The sequence below is a fragment of the Microtus pennsylvanicus genome, chromosome 16 (genome assembly GCF_037038515.1).
Source record: "Microtus pennsylvanicus isolate mMicPen1 chromosome 16, mMicPen1.hap1, whole genome shotgun sequence".
In the NCBI taxonomy this organism is placed as follows: Eukaryota; Metazoa; Chordata; class Mammalia; order Rodentia; family Cricetidae; genus Microtus; species Microtus pennsylvanicus.
Genome location: NC_134594.1, coordinates 27,926,978 through 27,947,434, shown reverse-complemented (window position 1 = coordinate 27,947,434; position 20,457 = coordinate 27,926,978). Strand labels below are relative to the sequence as shown.

Genomic DNA, 20,457 nt, shown 5'->3' with positions numbered 1-20,457 from the left:
TTATTTATTTATTTATTTTACATCCCAATTGCAGTTTTTCCTCCTTCCTCTCCTCCCTCCTGTGTGCCCCACACACACACACACACACATTCACTCCTCCTCCTTTTCTCTTCAGAAAGGGGCGGTCCTCCCATGGATATCAGCAAAACATGGCATGTCAAGTTGCAGGAAAACTAAGCCACATCCCCTTGTATTAAACCTGGACAGGGTAATCCAGAATGATAAAAAGGTTCCCACAAGAGTCAGAAACAGCCCCTGTTCCTGTTGTTAGGAGTCCCACAAGAGAACCAAGCGGCCCAAATCACACAGCTGCCACTGGAGATGCAAACAAGGTCACATTTCCCACTTGCCTCATGTCAGTGTCAGTGCCACCATTTCCTTTAGGAAGGGGGTGCCCTCTTAGTTAAAGGGTGAAGCAAAGAAAAGAGAGGCGTGGAACACTGAGAAGACAGGCCAGTGTGAGTGAGAGTTCTCTGGCAGGAAGAAAAAGGACCTAACTTTAAAGGTGAGAAAGTGGCCTGTAGTATATTACCCACCCAGGTGGTCTGATGTCTCTCCAGGAGGGCTCGTTGTCTGTGGGAGGTTGTGAAAAGCATGGAGACAACTAGCTTTAGCATTTAGAGAGAAGTCATCTATCTGAGATTGCCTTTTCATTGCAGTGATTTGGTCAAACTTCATAAGAAGGAAAGAAGTCACTGGAGAGAAAGTTTATGTATGGAAACCTCCTGTAGTTTTCACAATAAGCCTTTAATCCCAGATAGAAACAGAGTGGTGAACTACTCAGTTATAGTAAATTAGCTGTTGCTGAAAATAACCTGTGCAGAATGCTCTGCAAAGTAGGGGCACAAGTAGCTAGTGGTACTCAGTGGTGAGACGCTCGCTGTCTGTCCTGTGAGAACCAGAGTGACAGCAGCAGGTGGAAGGACCACCGCTATGCACCACCCAGAAGCAGAGAGCAGTGGACTTGACTGACTGACCAGCCAAGGCCCCAGGGCAATTAGTCCACAGTATAAACTGGTCCTCACTGTCCTGCCTCTTCCTATTGTCCTCTCTGCCCACAGTTCATTCTGGTCAGTTCACTGGCATATTTGAGTACGAGATACTGTGAAACCAGACTTGCAGAAACTTTCATTTTAACAAATAGAGCTGGAAAAGTGAGTGCTAAAAAGGTTAGATTGTTGTACACAAAGCAACCAGGGACCTTGCCCTCACCTCACTTCATATGGAATATCAGCCCAATGGATCACAGACAAGAATACAAAATCCAGAATTGTAAACTGTCCAGAAAACATGGAAGAATCTATACTTGTGGATTTAGGTTAGAAAAGGATGCCCACATATGATACAAAAGTACAGTCCAGAATAGAAACACTGACAGCCAGGACATCACTAAAGCTTCTTGGTTTTGAATATTGGTAAGAAAAAAAAATTTTTTTTAAAAAGCTACCTTTGCCAGGAGGTGGTGGCACACGCCTTTAATCCCAGCACTCAAGAGGCAGAGGCAGGTGGAGCTATGTGAGTTAGAGGCCAGCCTCGTCTACAAGAGCTAATTCCAGGACAGGTTCCAAAGATACAGAGAAATTCTGTATCAGAGAAAAAAAAAGAGAAGAAAGGGAGAAAGAAAGAGAGAAGAAAATTAAAAATAGTTCAAGCTAGAAAAGGCTTTTTAAAAAAACACAGGACTCAGTTGAGTCAATCTGACACCAGACAATCTGAATTTGCTCTCCAGGTCCTACAAGATGAAAGTAGACAAGCAACCCCACAAACTATCCTCCAACTATCCACACTCTTGGCATAACATGTACACGTGTGATACACATGCACATGTGTAAATAAATAAATGTAAAAATAAGCTAATCAAAGACTGGGACCTGACATGTAAAGCAAATAGTCAAAACACAAAAATAATAAAATAATAATAAATATTTCCTAAAAAGTGAGACAAAATATTCTCCTGTCCCCCAAAAAAGCACACAGATAGCATCTTCCTCCTGAGCAATGCAGCATACTAGATACTCATGCCTTTAAATGTATCACATCACTCCAGAACCTCTCTTACTCATCTGCACAGGCAGCCACAGTCAGCTTTTATTCCCCTTAGGACTGCCTTCTTTGCATTTGACTTTTTTATCATGATCCTTGAAAGTCATCTTGATTGTATTCTTGTTGTGCTGGGCTCTCTCTCTCTCTCTCTCTCTCTCTCTCTCTCTCTCTCTCTCTCTCTCTCTCTGTGTGTGTGTGTACATTAACATCACAGTATAAGTACCACCAGTCAATATTATTAGTTCATGCAGTAGCTAGTGTTGGCGCTAGAGTTGTTTCCAGATCTTGGCTGTATTGAGTAAGGCTGCTGTGAATATTGACATAACACTACTTTTCTATCGTACAAGTTTCCAGAAAAAAAAATGGGTTTTTATATCTTTAGAGTACATACCTAGGGAGTTATAGAGATGCATCAGTGGTTAAAACCACTGGCTGTTCTTCCAGAGGACCCAGGGTTAATTCCCAGCAGCTCACAACTGTCTGTAACTTCTGTTTCAGGGGACCTGGCACCTTTGCCTCCACCCACCTATCACTTCCTGTTTTTTGTTTATTTTCTGTTTCTGTTTTTAAATTGCAGTCATTCTGTTCTTAAATTGCAGTCATTTTACAATTTTAATATATCATTATACAATAAATGACATTGGATACTTCTTTGTGTTTATTAGATGCTAAAACATTTTTACATATTTTAATAAGACAATGAATAGTGACTTATAGATACAAGCTTGGTTTTTTTCATTGGAGTATTTTATATGCTCCCCAAATTAGTAATCTTATTTTAAATATGCCTACTGAATAGAAAGGTAGGTCTTGTTTTTGAAGACAAATCTTCAAGGCAAGCAATATCCTGCTTTGGGGTGTAGTAAAAGCTAATAATTATCTGGACAAGAAATCACCACGTAATTACTATTTGTAGAAACTAATCAAGCAAAATGATACATTCTTAATTGAATCTGTAGAAAAATGTGCAGTGAGTCATTTAGTGTGTTAGATGGCATTGCAACCAACCCAGTGAACTTGCCACACAGGGCTATTTCTAGACTTTCTGTAAATGGGATTATATGAGATTGTTATGGTTATTTTTCTAAGCTGTATTGCCACTGGGATCCCTTCTTTCCCTCCCTGTGAGAATAGTCTTCCAACCTTCTCCCACATTTAGAGTCTGTGAGCTTTGTAGACTGATAAAAAACAACCCACGTTAGAATATTGCTGTGCCCACCACGACACATGCTTCACTCACCTAGTGTTAGGGACACAACCCTTCTTCCTTTTGATTCAAAGCTGTTTGTGCAGTGACGCCCTCAGCAACCTGCCTGTATTTTCTCACTTGGGAGCTTGAAGATGTAACTCAAGCAAACACTATCAACTGAGACATCTTCTGCCTAGGTTTCCCCCACTCCCGATTCTAAACCAAATTTTCTCTAATAGTAATTTCTATATTACTAATGAGTCTGTGGAGACTTGTAAAGTAATCCTTTGCTGTGTGCTGGATATTTTGGGACCTTCCATTGTTCCATTCTCTGCTGTCTGTCACCCAGGAGCCATGCCTGGATAAGTAGATGGTTTGCATAAAGATCCAGCATACAGTGTATGGCTTTAGAAGTCTTCCCTCTGGGTCTTTCTTAAAGAAAGCGATCTCTTGTGCATCAGCTGGTTGATAGTTCTGTGGCAGCCAGTTTTGCTTCTGGGTTAGTGTTGCCTCTGGGAATTTCTGAGCAGCAGAACTATAAAGGGACATGTCACCAAGTATGACTGCATCCTCAACGGCCACTCTCAGGGTCACCAGCTTGAAGTCTACATCCACAGCGCAGATTCTCTACTCTGGCCAGCTTCCCCATCTGCTGATATGGGGTGATCATACCGATGTGCAGAATCATGGCAAATAATGGGTTTTTACTAAATATCAACAGCTTGCTATGTATTTCTAAGTTTTGCCAAAGCTACCTTTATTTGGTGTGTGTTTCTATAATATAGAAAGCCTATATTCCAAATAAAGTACGATGTAGAAGCATTTACATCTTTTCTAAATTCTGTGATGGCAACTCCCCATTACTTAAGTGTTTTGTTAAAGTTTCTGTGTACTTATTGGGTGGTTCCTATAGGATTTAGTTACTCTGAAATAGGCCTGGAGGGGAGTATAATATGGTCTGTTACATGTTAATATGGACCAGGATTATCTCCAGTTATTCACAGGAGTTCTTTGTACTGAGCCTCATGTACAAAATGAGACTGTCATATATCCCAGAGAAATGACATTCACTCTGGTAAAAGTCCTTCATCTCTTTGTGTGGATTAGTATCCTGTACCCATTAACACTCCCTCCTCCTTTCAAGCTGTCATTAAGAAGTCAAGGCAAAGGAGAGGAAAATAGTTGTAGGAAAGGGAAGCATGACTGGTTTTTAAATGTGGCTCTGCCATAGCTTGTGGCAGATGAACAGGTGTCTCATACACGGGCAGCAGCCTTTGCTTGTCTGCAGATCATTAACTAGCTTTGAGAACCAAAGCTTTATTATTAGTGCGTGGTGCACAGACTCGTATAGTTCATATCTGTCTATAATGTTCTTCAACCAAAGTCCTCCCCTAGTATTTTGGCTTGTCCTGATGCGGTTGTAATCTGTTGTTGCAGTTAGTGTTGTTGCTTTTGTTGTGACACTAACACATACAGCTACTTCTGTGTTGTGAGACAATGACAAGATGTGAGTGAATGTAGTCAAAAAAATTGTTTCACTGAGGAGTTGTAAAATTTGAAATTTGGTCTCATTAGAAAAAAACCTGGATCTTAATGTCATTCCTTTTTGTAGACATCTCAGTAAATTCTAAATGCTTTGTTTGCACAGCAAGCAAGCAAGGGCTTAATTTATCTACATACAGCTAAGCTGATCACAGCCAACTTCCTTACAAAGCATTGATAAAGCCTTGTGTTCAGTTCTAACATGATTAGCATCTGACCTCTTGACAAAGGACAGAAATAGAAAGTCTTTCTGATAGTATTACCCTAATGCTGGCTTCATCAATCATAATCTACCCATTTCTAATTTGTTTTAGAATAAAAGGCCTTCCATGGATGTGAAGTGATAATGTTGCCCTGCCCTCTGCCCTGTTGAGTCTTAAGGCTGGGCCAAAGAGCACAGGCTGCATGCACACACACACATGGCCTACTGAGGCCCTGGGCTTTGGTTCATTCTGCTTCACGTCCTTTGCAAATTTTTCCTATTTTGAAGAAAAACGTATAGTAGGTAACAGTTTGAATTTCAGATACTTTACTAACATATGAAGCAGTATCTTGCTTACAAAAGAACGCTGATGATGTCCACTTCACTTAATATAGCTAGTGAGCACTCCAGACAGTTCTCATTTACTGACCAGGCAAAAATCCCTACCCTCATTGTGCTTCTCTTCAACCAAGGCAGACCAACAAACTTACTGTCAGCATGAGAGTTCTGGGGCTGCCAGAGTAGAACTGAAATCCATCAGGAAGCATTTCTAGAGGTAATGGGGACATAGAGGGGAGAGTGAAGGTAGTGAGACGCAGTTAGTCCGTTCTTCATATGCTCTAATGTTAGACCCGAAGGTCCCCTCCGTGACTTTTACTAGTGACAGTTTTTTCTCAGTTTCTTCATCTTACAGAAGCAGGGAAAGGGTCAGGACTGCATTGCATGGAGGCTGCGCACACATAGCAGAGACTTACAATATTTCAGTTTGTTTTGTTAGGGTGAAGGGAAGAGGGTTATGGCATGGCATGGCATGGGGCAGAGAGACAGACTGAAGTCAGTCTTACCCCAGTAGACTCTGATCTGTTGAGCACATAGACAGCTTCTTATCCTTATACCTACAAGGACAGGGTCTGGCGTAGGTAAATGGGCCAGAGTTTGGGACAGGTACTCACCTTATTCTTTCGCATTTGGTAGAATATGCTTGGGAAATCAGAGGTTTTTATCTTTTTTTGTCACCTGTCCCTAGGATCTAGAACACTGTCTGTCTCCAAGGCATGCTCTCTAACTGAGGATACGCACTATACTTTTAAAACAATTTGGTAATAATCCCTTATTTTTGTATTGCACTTTCCAATTTGTATGTAAATAGATTTCACAGGTTACTGTGTGTGCTGCCACTGTGCTATGACAAGAGGATGTTTGTGAAGAGCATGCATGCCCCCTTTTCTCACAGAAGGAAAGACAAGTGAAAGAATAAACAGCTGACAAGAATGGGTTCGACTCAGAAATGCACAAGATGAAGTGGCTCTCCGGCCAGTGAGAAAGGGGCAGAAAGACATGGGATCAGACCCAGGTTCTGTGCCCTATGCCCCCATGGAGTCTTTATCTGTATTAGAATACCCTGAAAAATTCCAGAGGCAGCAATGAAGAGCTTGAAAGGCTGGGGTGTGCAGGGGTATGCTGACTAAGTTAAGCATGGAGGAACCTGGTGAGGTTAGGGTGTAAGAAAATGGTTGGTTTTTGAAGTCTGCTCCATGAATAGACTTCCATGCACTGGGGTTAGAGAAAGAAGTCAGTTGTATTGTAGTGAGCCATTTGGAGGCAGGGAGGCCCAGGAAATCATCTTGGGTTATAGTACATCCAGCCATCAATCATGTAATTTAAGGCTATTTGTAGAATATTTTAACACACATTACTCACCACAATCATTTAAAGCAGCTTTGTTGAGCTAGGCATATTATCCCAGCACTCAGGTTACTGAGACAGGAGAAGCACTGAGAGTTCAAGCCCAGCCTGGGACCCATGATAAGTTTAAATCTGGCCTATGCCACATAACATGACCGTATATGTGTGTGTATATGTGTGTATGTATGTATGTATATGTCCAATTAAGTTTATTTAAAACATATTATGTATATAACATAAAACATAAATATAACACAAATATATGTCCAATTATGTTTATTTAAAACAGTAATTGAGTAACTAAAGTTACAGTTACTAAAATTTCAATGCAATCATGGGAGAAAAAAGCTAGCCTAGACATTAAAGGAACTTGAATGCTTTTCTCATTATCTGCTTGAATACAGGTATTCAGAGAGTGGTTTTTACTGAAAACAGATCTTTGATAGAATAAAAGGATGGATGTAGTTTTACTTAGTATAGAAGAGGTAGAAATTGCATTCCAGTATATAAAAGAATTCACACAGTAAATTTCCTTTTTTTGTTTTCCTGAGTTTTGGAGAGGCTTTATCCCAAGTGCATTAGTGTAAGACTTCCCATGTAATTCCCACGGGCAGAGATGGGGATGAGATTTAGGTAGGTGCTATCCATCTGAAAGACACCACTCTACTGCATATCTCCCTTCACTTCCTTCCTTCCCCATCCCCAGGGTAGACTTATGGATTGGAAATTGGGTTATCTAGGCTTAAAGCAATTGCCTCTGCCTCGAGATGTGCAAGGAGATGTTCAAGAAGCTATTAGGGCCATTACAACACTAATAGCTTAGTAATCGAGTATTTTTTTCATATTTTCCAGTGTAAGCACTGTACTAAAATCTTATTTCAAAGTGTAATGTGTGTCTGTGCATGCAAAAAAAGCTCTGAAAAAAAACAAATGAGCACAGGCATGTGTTCAGTAGCAGGTAAATACCGTTTGAAGTGCAGTGAGCAGCCGTGGAGTGGACCTTCCGCTCCACATGAGGTGACAGTTAATATCCAGTTCCTGGATGTGCATTTGACTTTGAACTGGATTTAGCTTTCAAGTGTTCTAAACTTGGGTTTTCTTTTCCTCTTTCATAGTGATGAACAAGGTAGTTATTAATAAGACTTGTCATCTTCACTCCTACCTCATTTAATTTTATGAACGAAGAAACTAAGCTATCCAGAGCATTTAACTGCCATTGTCAGTTGATTCATCGTGCTGCCTCTATTGTGTAGACTACACTGCAGCAAATAACAGCAGATAGCAGAAAGGTTTTGAGTTTCATTAAATTTATTATGAAAACTATGAACTAATAAGATTCAAAGCTGAGAGGAAATGGATTAATACCAAGCAAGATATTAAAATATAAAAATGGATGCCTAGAAGCCTTACAGAAATTTAGTGAAATTTCTCTACACTCTCAGAAAAATCCAAAGCTTCTATTTTTAGGTGAATTCTACTGAAATTTTCAAGAGATAATGAACTCAATTCTTATACAAAGTGCCCCCAGAAATCATGGAAAGCCATTTTAGGAGGGTAATAGGATTGTGATTCCAACAGTAATTAAAGGGGAAATTAAGAAAAATAAAAGAGCAAGTGCAACTTCATATACATTAGCTAAGATGCTAAAAGTATTTGCTGCTCTCGCAGGACCCAGATTCAGGTCTCAGCTCCCACATGCTGCTGCACACAACCACCTGTAACTTCCAGTTCCAGGAAATGGGATATGGTATTCTGGCATCAAAGGGCACATACATGAGCATGGGAACATTCAGTTCAAAGCCAGCCTGGTCCACAGAGTGAGTTCCAGGGCTACACAGAGAAACCAGTTTTTAAAAAAAATTAATAAAGTGAACAGAGGGTTTGATAAGTAATTTCTAGGATACCCAGAAGACCAATAAACATTTCTTTAAAATATCTAATTTTTTATTAATCAGAGGACTATAAGCTAAAACAGTTATCATTTTGTATCTATCATAATAGCCACAATTAGAAACATGGTCACACCAAAGGGAGGTGCATATTGAGGCACTATGGACGATTAGGACTGGATACAGGACAGCCTTTCTAAGGAACAGCAGTGACTTGGGAGGAGGAAACTGACACCATGAGTGGAAGGCGAGGCACTAGTCTATTCCAGACGAAATTCACACACATCCGAGAGCTGTGGGAGGGAAAGGGGCACAGCCTGTGTGAGGAACAGTGAACTGGCGGCACACAGGCTGCCATAGGCAGATCTCAGGCGTACAGGACAGAATGAGGTCCTAGGCCATGGCTCTAGAGCAGACACACACACAACAGAGGATGTTTCTTCAGAGCAGCGGGAATCATTAGCCATTGTTGCCAGTGGTGGAAAAGGAAGGCAAAGAGGGGTACTGAGATGAATAAACGCATTTTAAAAACTCAGAGTACTGGAAAGCCATTATTCTCTCTGTCCCTCATTATTGAGTTAGCCATTTTATTCAATAATGACTTTATCCTAACAGAATATGTCTGTCAATCTTTCAGTGGTCGCTCTAAGATTTATTTACATGGTTGCTGTCTAGCAAATCATGTGGTTAAAAACAATCCAAACTCCCATTAAGTATTAATTCCACAGCTGTTCTCAGTTCCTGGGAGGAGATTTGAATGTGACCTCTCAACAGTGACCCTGCATGATATTCATCTTTTTTATCCTTCTCTCATGTAGAAACGGCATTGACATGATGGCCAACAATTGTACTCATTTTTTAAATTGACTATGATACTGAATTGACAAAATCACACAAACAGATATAATCTACAAAAATTTAACTGATCATTTTATTTTTGTCTCGTTGCTCATATTCTGATCTGAACGGTTATTTTAATATCAGTAAAATGGAGCATAAAATTCTGTTTAGTTTTAGTAAGTAAATGCTGTTTTCACAAAATCTTAGTACTTAGATTTTTGGATAAGAATCATACAGCGTGATTGTTATAAGTGGCACTCTTAAAAAAGTAATGAGGAAAAGAATGGCAGGGATGGAGTATTAAGTGTGGGAAGAGATAAAACGCACTATTGGGAGTACAGTTTTGAGAGGATTCCTTTGAAAGTTATTTGTTAAGTATATGAATTCCAAAAACAGGTTACCACCTTAAAAACTAGGGCAAGCAGCCAGAGAGTGAATTCACACGTTTACTGTAGTTTATGAAACACAGTCATACACAGAGAGAACTTGCAAAGCTGAGTACAAACCTTTCTGTGCGCAAGGTTGGCACCCTGCCTGCTCTGATTGGACCAGAAGTGAAGGAGTGAATTACTCCCGACAGCAGAGCACCAACTACAGTTTCCATCCATGTCTGAACCAACCACAGCCCACCTGTCTAGTGTTTCCAGGGAGCTTCTAGTGGTTCTTAAATAAAATCACATTATTCTAATTATCTCACAAATAAAAACATCACCGAGCCTGTTTAAGGAAGTCACTCAAACATTTGCCTAACTTGCCATTTCCAAACTCAGAGTGTCTCAGAGAGCTAGACACAAAGGGCCTCTTCTTCTCAACCCTTCCCATACACCGTGCTCATTGACCCTCTAACTTACTTTCCCCCACTGACTAGCAGATGTCCCTGATGGCCTGGTGCTTCCCAAAGTCTGTATCAGCTGATTTGATTCCTGGCATGATGAAGGGAAAAAAGGTCTTCCTTTTTAGACATCTTAGAGGCAAGCTGGAGGAGTTCATTCAGAAAAAATAAACCCATATCAAAGTTTCATATAAAACGGTTTAATTTTAAACTAGTGTTTAAAAATCAGAAGTGAAATTATTATACAATGGCATTAAAACAACTATTGCAAGTTATTTTCTTTTGAGCATGGGTGTGTTTTTGTAAAAGAAATGTATTGAATATGAACATTTGTGTTGTGTACATAATGGAGCCTAGAGAATGGCAAACGTTTGTGAAGAGAAGTTACTTAGCTCTGTGCCTTATTAAAGGTAGTCTTCTGCTACTCTGGGGACTGAAGATCTAATACGTACAAATCAAATAGAATGTAAAGGCACAGTGTCCTTATTTACGCTGAATATGTCACAGTAAGGAAGTGATATGGAGCCTTGCTAAATTTAGTCTCATATTTCCTTGATTCGTTTCAGGCCCTGGAAAGTGAATTTGTTTCTTGCCAGCTCCACCAGTGGATCGACCTTATATTTGGCTACAAACAACGAGGGCCAGAGGCTGTCCGTGCTCTGAACGTTTTTCACTACTTGACCTATGAAGGCTCCGTGAACCTGGACAGCATCACAGATCCAGTGCTCCGGGAGGTGGGTATCCTGAGCTGCAAATATTTCAGCCTAACTCTTTTACACATACATTTCAGGCTTTTGACAAATGGGGAAAAAAAGGAAATATATCAAAATCAAGCAATGCAACCAATATGTTGGGATTTTTTAAATTCATATACTTTAATGCAGAACTGTAATTTTACTTCCAAATCTTCATTAAAATTTATAATTAAGTATATTATTAATGGGTGAGGCTTAGATGAATATTTAACTATGAGTAATTGCCTAAAATAATAAGCAATATGGTTTTTGTTTTTGTTTTTGAAAACGAAAGCAACTTTACAACCTTCTAGAAGGAATATTCAAAGATCTATACCAGTATGGTGAATGCTATTGTAGTATTTGATTCTCATTTGTTCTCAGCCTGAACAATTCTCAGTCTGCAGCTAACAGTTGGGAATTTTAAGTATTTTTAAGTGAAAATAATCATATTAAATAGCATTTAAATAACTTCCCATGCATAAAATGACTTTGGCTAGGTGGGCAGAGAAGGATGCAGCAGCTGCTAGGTAAGTGCTAATGCAAGGAGACGGTACTCCTGCCCACCATCCTCCCCGCAGTCTGCCATCTGTTGTATGCAAAACAAGCCGTCGTGGCTGCATCTCCAGGCACTGGGATGCTTTTTCAGTTTTCATTTCAGAGGTAGGAAATGTGCAGATTTGGAAAATAAAGCTCTCTTAAAAAATCTTGTATCCATTTCTTACATATCCTATAAAATAAAGACTCAATTTGCATGCTCCAAGCAGAGAAGAAAAGGAAGAGAGAGCACACGATCACTGATCCCTTGGGGCAGAACACTTGGAGTACACATTTCAAGCATGTTATAAAGGCTGTGTTGCACAGTAGCATAAGCACAAGGGAGTGGGAGCAGATAGAGGGTGAGAGATCCAGGGAGAACCCAGGTATGGTGAAATTGTTTTGTAAAGTGAGAAATATCCTCCAGAGACCACTACACTTGCCGAGTTTAGTGCTCTCAAGGATCCCTAAATTTTGATCAGCTTATTTGATGGGAAGTAATTTTTAAAGCTGCACCCCTTTGCCTATAACAGACCCATTTTATAATTTTTTTACAAACAAAATTCATCTTTTCCAACATTTTTTTCTGTAGACAGGGTCTCACTGTGTAGACCATTCTGGCCTGGAACTCAGAGAGATCCACCTGCCTCTGCCTCCTGAATGCTGGAGTCAAGGGTACTCACTCTCTCAACCAACCATAGTGAATAATTTTGTAATCGGAAAAGGGAAAATTGGAATAGTTCATCCTTATAGTCCAAGCCCAGTTCCAATTTGGACTTGATTTATAAACTTCATAGACATCTTTGGTCCTGGGTATTTTATTATGCTTTTTCCCACCTACAACAAAGTTCTGTATTTAAAGGGGGAAAATAGAGGCTAATTGTGTTAGACAAAGTACAAATTTGAACATATTGGATATGAGGTTCATACTGTGATAGGAAAGTGGGTTTTTGTTTTTTGGGGTTTTTTTTCCCTTAAATGTCAGTTGAAAAAGAGACAAATAGGCCAGGAAAAAGACACCAGAATTCAAATTGAGTTATTCCTTCCATGATTAGAGTGCATATTTGAACCTCACTGAAGGTGTCGGCTTCTTCAGCTGTCACGCCATTATTCTGGACAGTGGCAAAGCCAATTAGTTGTTCACAAGCCTTACTCATCACACCGTGGGAGCTGTAGCACAAAATGTGTGCTTGTCACTGATTTGCTGGGCGAAAACGGGTCCAGCCTCGTGTTTGCTTATTATGTAGATGCTCTGAACAGAATCTGTTACATTATGGGTTTTTATTACCCCAATAATAAAAAGTAATGCAGACTGTCTAGTGCTAGGCCGGATGTCTCTGTTTAGGACTTGGCTCCTTTGAGCATCTCCTTCTGAGTAAACACTTGCTGCCAGCCTCAGAACCAAACTAGGTTGTGCATCCTTTCCTCCTCAGTCCTTGCCCAGGTGTCTGAGTTGTTGTCTCTTAGAGCTGTGATGCTCCCGTAACACACCTCCTCCCTCCAGCAGCACAGGCCCTAACACAAGTCAGCAGAGGTGTTTGCACTGGCTTTGAAGATCACTAGCAATTCAGGATTGCTGGGGAAGCTGCTTCACCTCCTCACGGGCAACAAAAGACCATTAGTGTGGTGCAAACAACAGGTTGAGGGCTTTTAAGGAATACGAATTAACTTTTTTCTCTCCTATTACCCACCATCATTCCCTGTCATTCATTCCCATTAGTGTCAGTAAGTAAGTTAGAATGAAACATGTTCCTACAAAATGTCCTGTCCTACAATTTACGAGCTTCAAGAGCAGTCTTCTACAAAGGCTACGAACCACTCAAGAGCTCCAGGATAGCTGAAGAGAGCCAGAGTGTGGAATCTCACTCACTATCTCAGCTGCTCTACAAAGTGAGACTCAGCCTCCATGGCCATGAGACACAGCTCTGTAGATAGTGCATCTATGGCTGATGGTCGTTTATGCCCTCCCTGCACATTATCACTGAGAAAGACCCATGGGAAAATGCAGTACTGGTTTCAACATCCCTTTTGGAACCCTGTAGACCTACCCAACTAGACCCTAACTTGAGAGAGATGCTTCAGTCTGAAAGACTGAACACAGATTCCTAAAAAAAAAAAAGTAGATTATTTTGATATTTTTAATGCAAAGATCATTAATATATAAAACCACAAGAAGGCTAGTTTTTTCCGTTTGTTTTATAATGTCAATTTGACTAATTAAGGTAATGTTTTTTAAAATGCTAAACATCACCATAAAAAACTAACATGTCCCCTTTGTTTAAAAATTCTATGATCTGCCTAGAATTTTCAGCTTTGAAGTTAGTACTAAAATTTGAGAAATAGCTTAAGGTTATTGACTCATTCTTCCCTGACAGGTGAAGTCATGAACCAGCACTAACCACAGCAATTATGGCATTAAAATGTCAAGAAATTAGAGGTCAGAATAACAGATAATTTTCTTCTCTCTGTCAGATTAAAAATTGGCATTCTTTGACAGTTTAGGATCTCTGGCAGAGAAAATGATGACAGCTTAACTTATTTTATACTTGTAAAGCAGTAATTGATAGTAAACTTTATCTTGACAGCTTCTGGGCAGAAACATGACAGCGCAGTTCTGGTACAAAGCTCCTTAATATGTAAACACTAGGTCTGCTGGAGAGTAGAGATTTATTTAAACTGCCTTAAGTCTTGTCTTACATCATTATCTTCTGGGCTCTTTTCTCGTGATGGCTCAACTGTTTGGGCAGTGGTTTTTGAAGTGTGATAATGAATGAATATTCTTTCTCCTTTACCCATATTAATAAAAGCCACTATTTTCTTCATATTTGTGCCTACCAAGTGACCTGCATAGAAAAAAGGGTTGTAGTTAAGTAGCCACTGGGTGCTGTGGTTTTCTTTCTCCGTGCTCCTCAAGTGTGACCCAGAGTCCAGCAGAATCCTAGCACCTGGGAGCTTGTTAGAACTTGGGCTAGAAATTTAAGCTTCCCTAACATGACTCAAGAGAGCATTCAGCAGGACCCATGGGGACTTGGTGTTAGAGATTTAATTTTCTGAACATCTTGAACTCGGGCATTCAGGCTTAGACGCAGGTGTCTTTACCCACTGAGCTTTCTCACAGCCCAAGAAGATGAAGTTGGAGGTTTGTTTTACATAAGATGTGCTAGGTCTACTTGAGACACTTCCGCTTTTCTATACATGCAGAGAGAATAGTATAATGGAGGTCACCGGTTTCATCTCATTGCATCTGCTTCTCCGTCCCAGGATCCTCCACTGTTTCAAACATATTCCATGCCCATATAGCTATCTTAGCAACTCTACTGTGTCTTTCTTGCCTCTCCTAAAGATATTAAGAGTATAAAGAATAACACTGTATATCTTCTTCTAAGTTAATATTTCTGTCCTCAATTGTTATTTATAGCTATAATTTTTCTTTCAATGTCAGTAGTTTATCTTTGTTAAAAATTTATTTGAATTTATATGTTTCTACTTAGGATTATATATGCACGACATGCATTCAGTGCCCCTGGAGGCCAGCAGAGGGCATAAGAGTCCCCTGGAACTGGAGTCACAGACAGTTGTGAGCCTCCATGTGAGAGCTGGGAAACAAACTCAGGTTCTCTGCACGAGCTGCCAGTGCTCTTAAGTGCTGAGCATCTCTCCATTAGTTCAATGGCATTAGTTTTCGAGAAGTAAGTTAGCATTATCATGGCACTGGTGTTGAAGTTGCACCTGTGAAACAAGAGGGAAAAGTGGAGTCAGTATCCTGACAGAAACTGCAAGCTCACACCAAACAAATGACTATGAGCGTTAAGTTCTGAACTGACATAAACTTGTCATCATACCTGTTACCAACCTCACCAAAAGGAAAATTGATTTAAGTGAGTACTTTGTGACAGGGAGAGGTAGACACAAGCCTGCCAAGTAGTGTTGTGCAGCCGGTACCTAGAACAGATGGGCCAGGCAGTGTCTATGTATTTACAGATATACTCATCAGTTTTGCATTTTACAATATTCAATACATTTTAATATTACCAGCAATCATAAAAAGGTGCTATTTTTCCATCTAGCTGTCTTTACTTAGGCAGGCCCTGCTTTGATCTCTCTTTTGATCTGCCAGGGGTAACAGAGCTGCTCTCTGTGTGTGCTATGAGGAGAGCATGCCCACAGGAGGTAGCTACATCACTTCAATTCCACTTCATTTTCCTGCTGAAATGCTCCTGCTACTACAGAGCACTAACATGATAGGGCTGTCAAGAACAGCAAGACAGATGTGTCTGTATCCAAAACAGCTGCTGCTGACTTTCCTAGAGAGATGAACTCATAAAGTTCATAAGGGAAAAAAAAATCAATGCACTCGTCATTTACCGATGATGTCAATGAAAAGACAGTGGCAGCTCCGATGGCCCTACCTCCTGTACTCACAGTGACTCCTCTATGTCTATCAATCAGCCCTTTCCTCCCTGCACTCCTGATGTCTTCCTTTGATGTAACCAGGGGTATCAGCAAGGGATGTTGCCTTCATCGTGTAGGTTAAGCATTTGTGAGTTCAGTCCTCTGTTTGTGAGCCATGAACAAGCTGCCTTGCTGGACTGCAACCCTTGGCATTCACTCACAGAGTGATGGGGCCCCATTGTCTTCATACTGGTTGATTAGGGCTTCTCTCCTAAAGAGCTTTTCATGATGACAATAAACTAGCAAAAAGATAGCTGGTAACGGTCTCCTAAATTGCCTTAAGTAAATCTCTTCTTTACTACCTTAAAATTTTTAGCATGTTCAAAATCCAAATTAAATACAAAGAGCACCCCTATGTTGTGATCAGCGAAGCACAAGTGGGCATGAGGTGTTCTTCAGAGTTTGGGTGGGAGGAAGAAAATACCATGACCCCAAATCCATGTGTTTCATATGTACAGCACTGAGGCTTACATGTAGATTTTGTTAATAAACTTTGAATGTGGAAATTAGTATTGAAGAAATTGATGGCACACATTGAATTATGCTTAGCTAATCTGTTATTTGGGTTTCTCTTTTCTCATTGGATCTTTACTGTGTCTTAGCTAGTCCGTTTCTTCATCTCCCCACGATGTGGTGCAGCTAGTCAGTCTCAGATGTATAATAGCTAGTTCTTTGTTCCCCCTCTTTGTGTTATTTTCATTATGTGCTAATGAGAAATGCTAATTCATCCGGGCAGTGGTGTTACACGCCTTTAATCCCAGCACTCAGGAGACAGTGGCAGGCCGCTCCATCTCTGTGAGTTCAAGACCAGCTAGTTCTAGGACAGGCTCCAAAACTACAGAGAAACCCTGTCTCGACACCTCCTCATCTCCCATCAGCATAGAGCTTAGTCATATTACACTGTCATCTGCTTCCGTTCAGAAACGGATATCACTCAGTCATTTCAGTTAGATGTCCAGGACTCATGTAAAGACTCAGACGCATTGGTAATGGCCCAATTTGAAATTGTTTGAAGTCTCAATGTAGTCTTTCCAATTATTGTTTCCCATTTATGTCAAAACCAGGGGACATTTTATTCTGTTGAATTAACACTGTGATATTTTGAGTATGAGTTTGGCTTGATAACAAGACATGCTTTGTTTTGGGATATCGATGTCACCACCTGGTGAATTTGTGTCACTGTGCTCTGTGCACCAAGCCAAACCTTGAGCTTTTTTATCTTTTTCAGTAACTCTTATGTGATTAGACACTCCAGCTTACAAGGCTGCCACCTGCATGCTTGTCCCCTCTCACTATTTTCAGCACCGCTCTACCCACAGCCTCTTCCCCTTCTCTCCTGAGTGACCGGCAGAGAAGGCATTTCACAGAAAGCTGTTCAGCCAAGGCAGGCTTGACAGGGGAATGCTCTGGGTTGTGCCATTAGGGGTTCAGTCCTCCGTTTATGAAAGAAAAGTACTGAAGTGAGCAGAGAACCCCAAACATAAAGGCCTCTCCTTAAGACATCATGTCTTCCTGGGCATTAGTGAGTGTAGACTGCAAAGAGACCCCTGCTCTCCCAGGGAGCTCATACCAGGGTCCTCTGTAAGACCTTCCTCAGTAAACTGGTTCTTGGTGGAGAACAGTTTTCCTTTACTCTGTCCCGTCCTGATGTGCAGAAAAGGTAAGCAGCATGTCTCACTGGTTATGCCTTCTTACTACTCTCCGGGATATCAGCACATGGCCTGTCAAAGACACTGAAAGAACACCTCTGCCACATAGATGAACCCTAGGGACATTGTACTAAGTAAAATAATTTGGTCACAAAGCAAAACAAAACAAAAAGGCAACAAACACCCTGCCTCCACCCTTCTCCTGCACATATAAACACAAATATTCCACTTGGAGGAGAGGTCTGCAGCAGCCACTGTCAGAGAGGAGGAGGTAGAATAGGGGTTACCAGGGATTAAAAGAGAGTAGAGGGTGGGCTGTGTTTAGTGTATACAGATCTAAGAAGCTGTGGTGATACTGAGCACTGCACAACTGTATGTAAAATGTCTAACATAATAAACCATGTTTTATGTGCATCTAAAATTGCCTTCAGAGGTAATAGAATTATAATAGGTAATAATGGCCCTTATTACAGAGATGTGAGCAGGAGGCAGAGGTTCAGGAAGAGAAAGCAAAATACTTGAAAGCTAACACACCCAGGCCCCAGGTAAGAGGCAAAGTGCTGCAAGAGAGATAGAGCAAGAAATGTGTTGTCCTAAATAAACTGTGATCTGAGGCAGGAGGGCAGGGCCCAGTCTAGCCACAGCTAAACCAAGACCTGGCAAAGAGAACCACACAGGAAATCAATCTCTCAGCCTCCTGTCGTCTGTGCTAAGGCTGGACTCTCCACTGAACCTGGGGGAAAGGCCAAGAGCAAGGAATGTAGTGATAAGGTATGTGGAGGTCTGAGGATCAGAACCAAAAAAGAAAGGTGCCCAGAACAGCATCCATCCCTTTGAAATGTTGCTTCCAGCTAAGCCAATGTATTTTAGACACGCAAGGCAGGTCAGCCTCTATCAGCTGCATTAAAAACCCATGCTTTTTCCCTGGGACTTGAGTACAAGTACACTTCAAGTACAAAATCTGAGAGAACAGTACAGCAGGACTGTACTAATTATAAAAAAGAAAACATTCTGGATGGGAGATTTTCCTGTCAGGATAGATTTCTCTTAAGTCACTTGTGTAACATCATTACAGTTGATCGTCCCAAGGAGATGGAGCTGTATGTCCTCCCAAAAACCCGGGCAGGTAACAATAAACCAGAGCTGCTCCTGCAAGCCTGGGCTAACACAGCCTTCCCAGCCAACACAGATCAGTTCTTTCCTTTTAACCTACGTTAGCAAATAGTTGCTTATGTATTCAATAATTTTGGCATAATAGATTGTTTTAGTCTTAATGTAGGTGATTACTAAATCAATAATAAAAACTTTTTTATTTCTGTTTGTGGTTTCTCTGAGGAACTAGAAACAGTTGACTATAAAACAACTCTTTAATTTTTTATATAGTTTAATGTTTAAAAGCAAGAAATGATAGAGTATGTATATTACTTTCTTGATGTACTTTATTCTTAGTTTTCCAGCATTAAAAAGTAATGCTTTACATGATCTTGTTTTGTCACAACAATAAGCCAAAAGCAAAGCTTATCAGTTAAAATACGTTCCACCACTAAGTCACCTTTTTTTATCATTCTCAAAGTTGCATTGTATTCTAACTTTTTATGTGATATAGGCAGAATTACAGGTAGAACAGAAAGATGATACATTTGCTATGTCAAATTTATATTTTGTGTCTGGTTATGGAAGCAACAGCTCTTAAATGTTAAAATTACTGTAACAATGAGATAAGTGCAACACTAGGTAAAATGGTCAAAAAGTTTCTTCTGTGTTCTCAAAGACTACTTTTTTAATTTTTTTTTCTTTTTGAAAATTGAGTAGAGTTGGTGACCCTTAAGCAGCCACATTGGAAAGTTTGTGTCTAACATAGGCGCTAACTCTCCGTTGGCCGCTTAGCTGGAGTCCCTCTCAGCTAACTTTCCCCCAGGCTTCACACCTCCAGCTAGTCACCTGCAATTAGGGTAGAATTGCTTATAAATGGTTGGGAGTAGGGGATGGATACTCAGGTGTTGATCCAAAGACCTTCTTCACTGTCCTTCCAGAGAAGTCAGCTGTTCACACCAGAGTTCTGGTTGATATCTGCTAACAATAGCTGATTTGATGAAGAAAGCAGCTCTTTTGATAGGATCTTTTTTTGATGTCAACCAGGTTGACAACAGAGGGTTAAAAGGAGAAGGAGGAAGGAGGACAGGGAATGAGGGAGGAAGGAACAACTAGTTTTAAAGATTCTATGGGTGAAAAAAATACATATAGGTTACCTATATTATGGGACAGAGTCAACTTGTTTTTATGTATTGCACAGCAAGGGGCTGCTCCAGGTGTCCTAGATTTTGACTTTCACATTGTTTATGAAGCCTTTCCTCTGGACAGGCACATGTGTAGCACACAGGCACATATAACCTACTTGTTTATCTCCTCTTCTGAGGATTTAGTGCCAGATTGTTCACAGAGGAGGAACTTTGTAAGAAGGTGCCTTAGTTAGGGATTCTATTGCTGTGAGGAGACACCATTAACACAACAGCTCTTATAAAGGAAAACATTTAATTGGCGTAGGGCAGCTTTAAAGGTTTCATCCATTATCATCATGACAGGGAGAATGGAGGTGGGGAATTTGATGGCCTGCAGGCAGACATGGTGCAGACTACAGGTTGATCAGAAGGCAACAGGAAATGGTCTGTGACACTGGGAGGTATCTTAAGCATAGGAGACCTCAAAGTTCACCCTCACAGTGACACACCTCCTCCACCAAGGCCACACCTACTTTACCAAGGCCACACTTCCTAATAGTGCACTATGAGATTATGGGGGGCTATTACAAGAGGAAAGAAAACAAGCAAGGTGATCAGCAGGTCAGGAGAGGACAGTGTGTTG

General features: G+C 40.6%; 1 protein-coding gene across 3 annotated transcripts in view; it reads left to right on the top strand.

Moving 5' to 3' along the window:
- Positions 1-20,457, top strand: part of Nbea (neurobeachin) — a 492,297-nt gene that overhangs the window by 438,864 nt on the left and 32,976 nt on the right. For all 3 annotated transcript variants that reach the window (XM_075950839.1, XM_075950838.1, XM_075950840.1), the window contains exon 48: positions 10,790-10,957. In XM_075950839.1, coding sequence (XP_075806954.1) covers positions 10,790-10,957 — 168 coding nt within the window. The remainder of the gene's footprint in view (positions 1-10,789; positions 10,958-20,457) is intronic.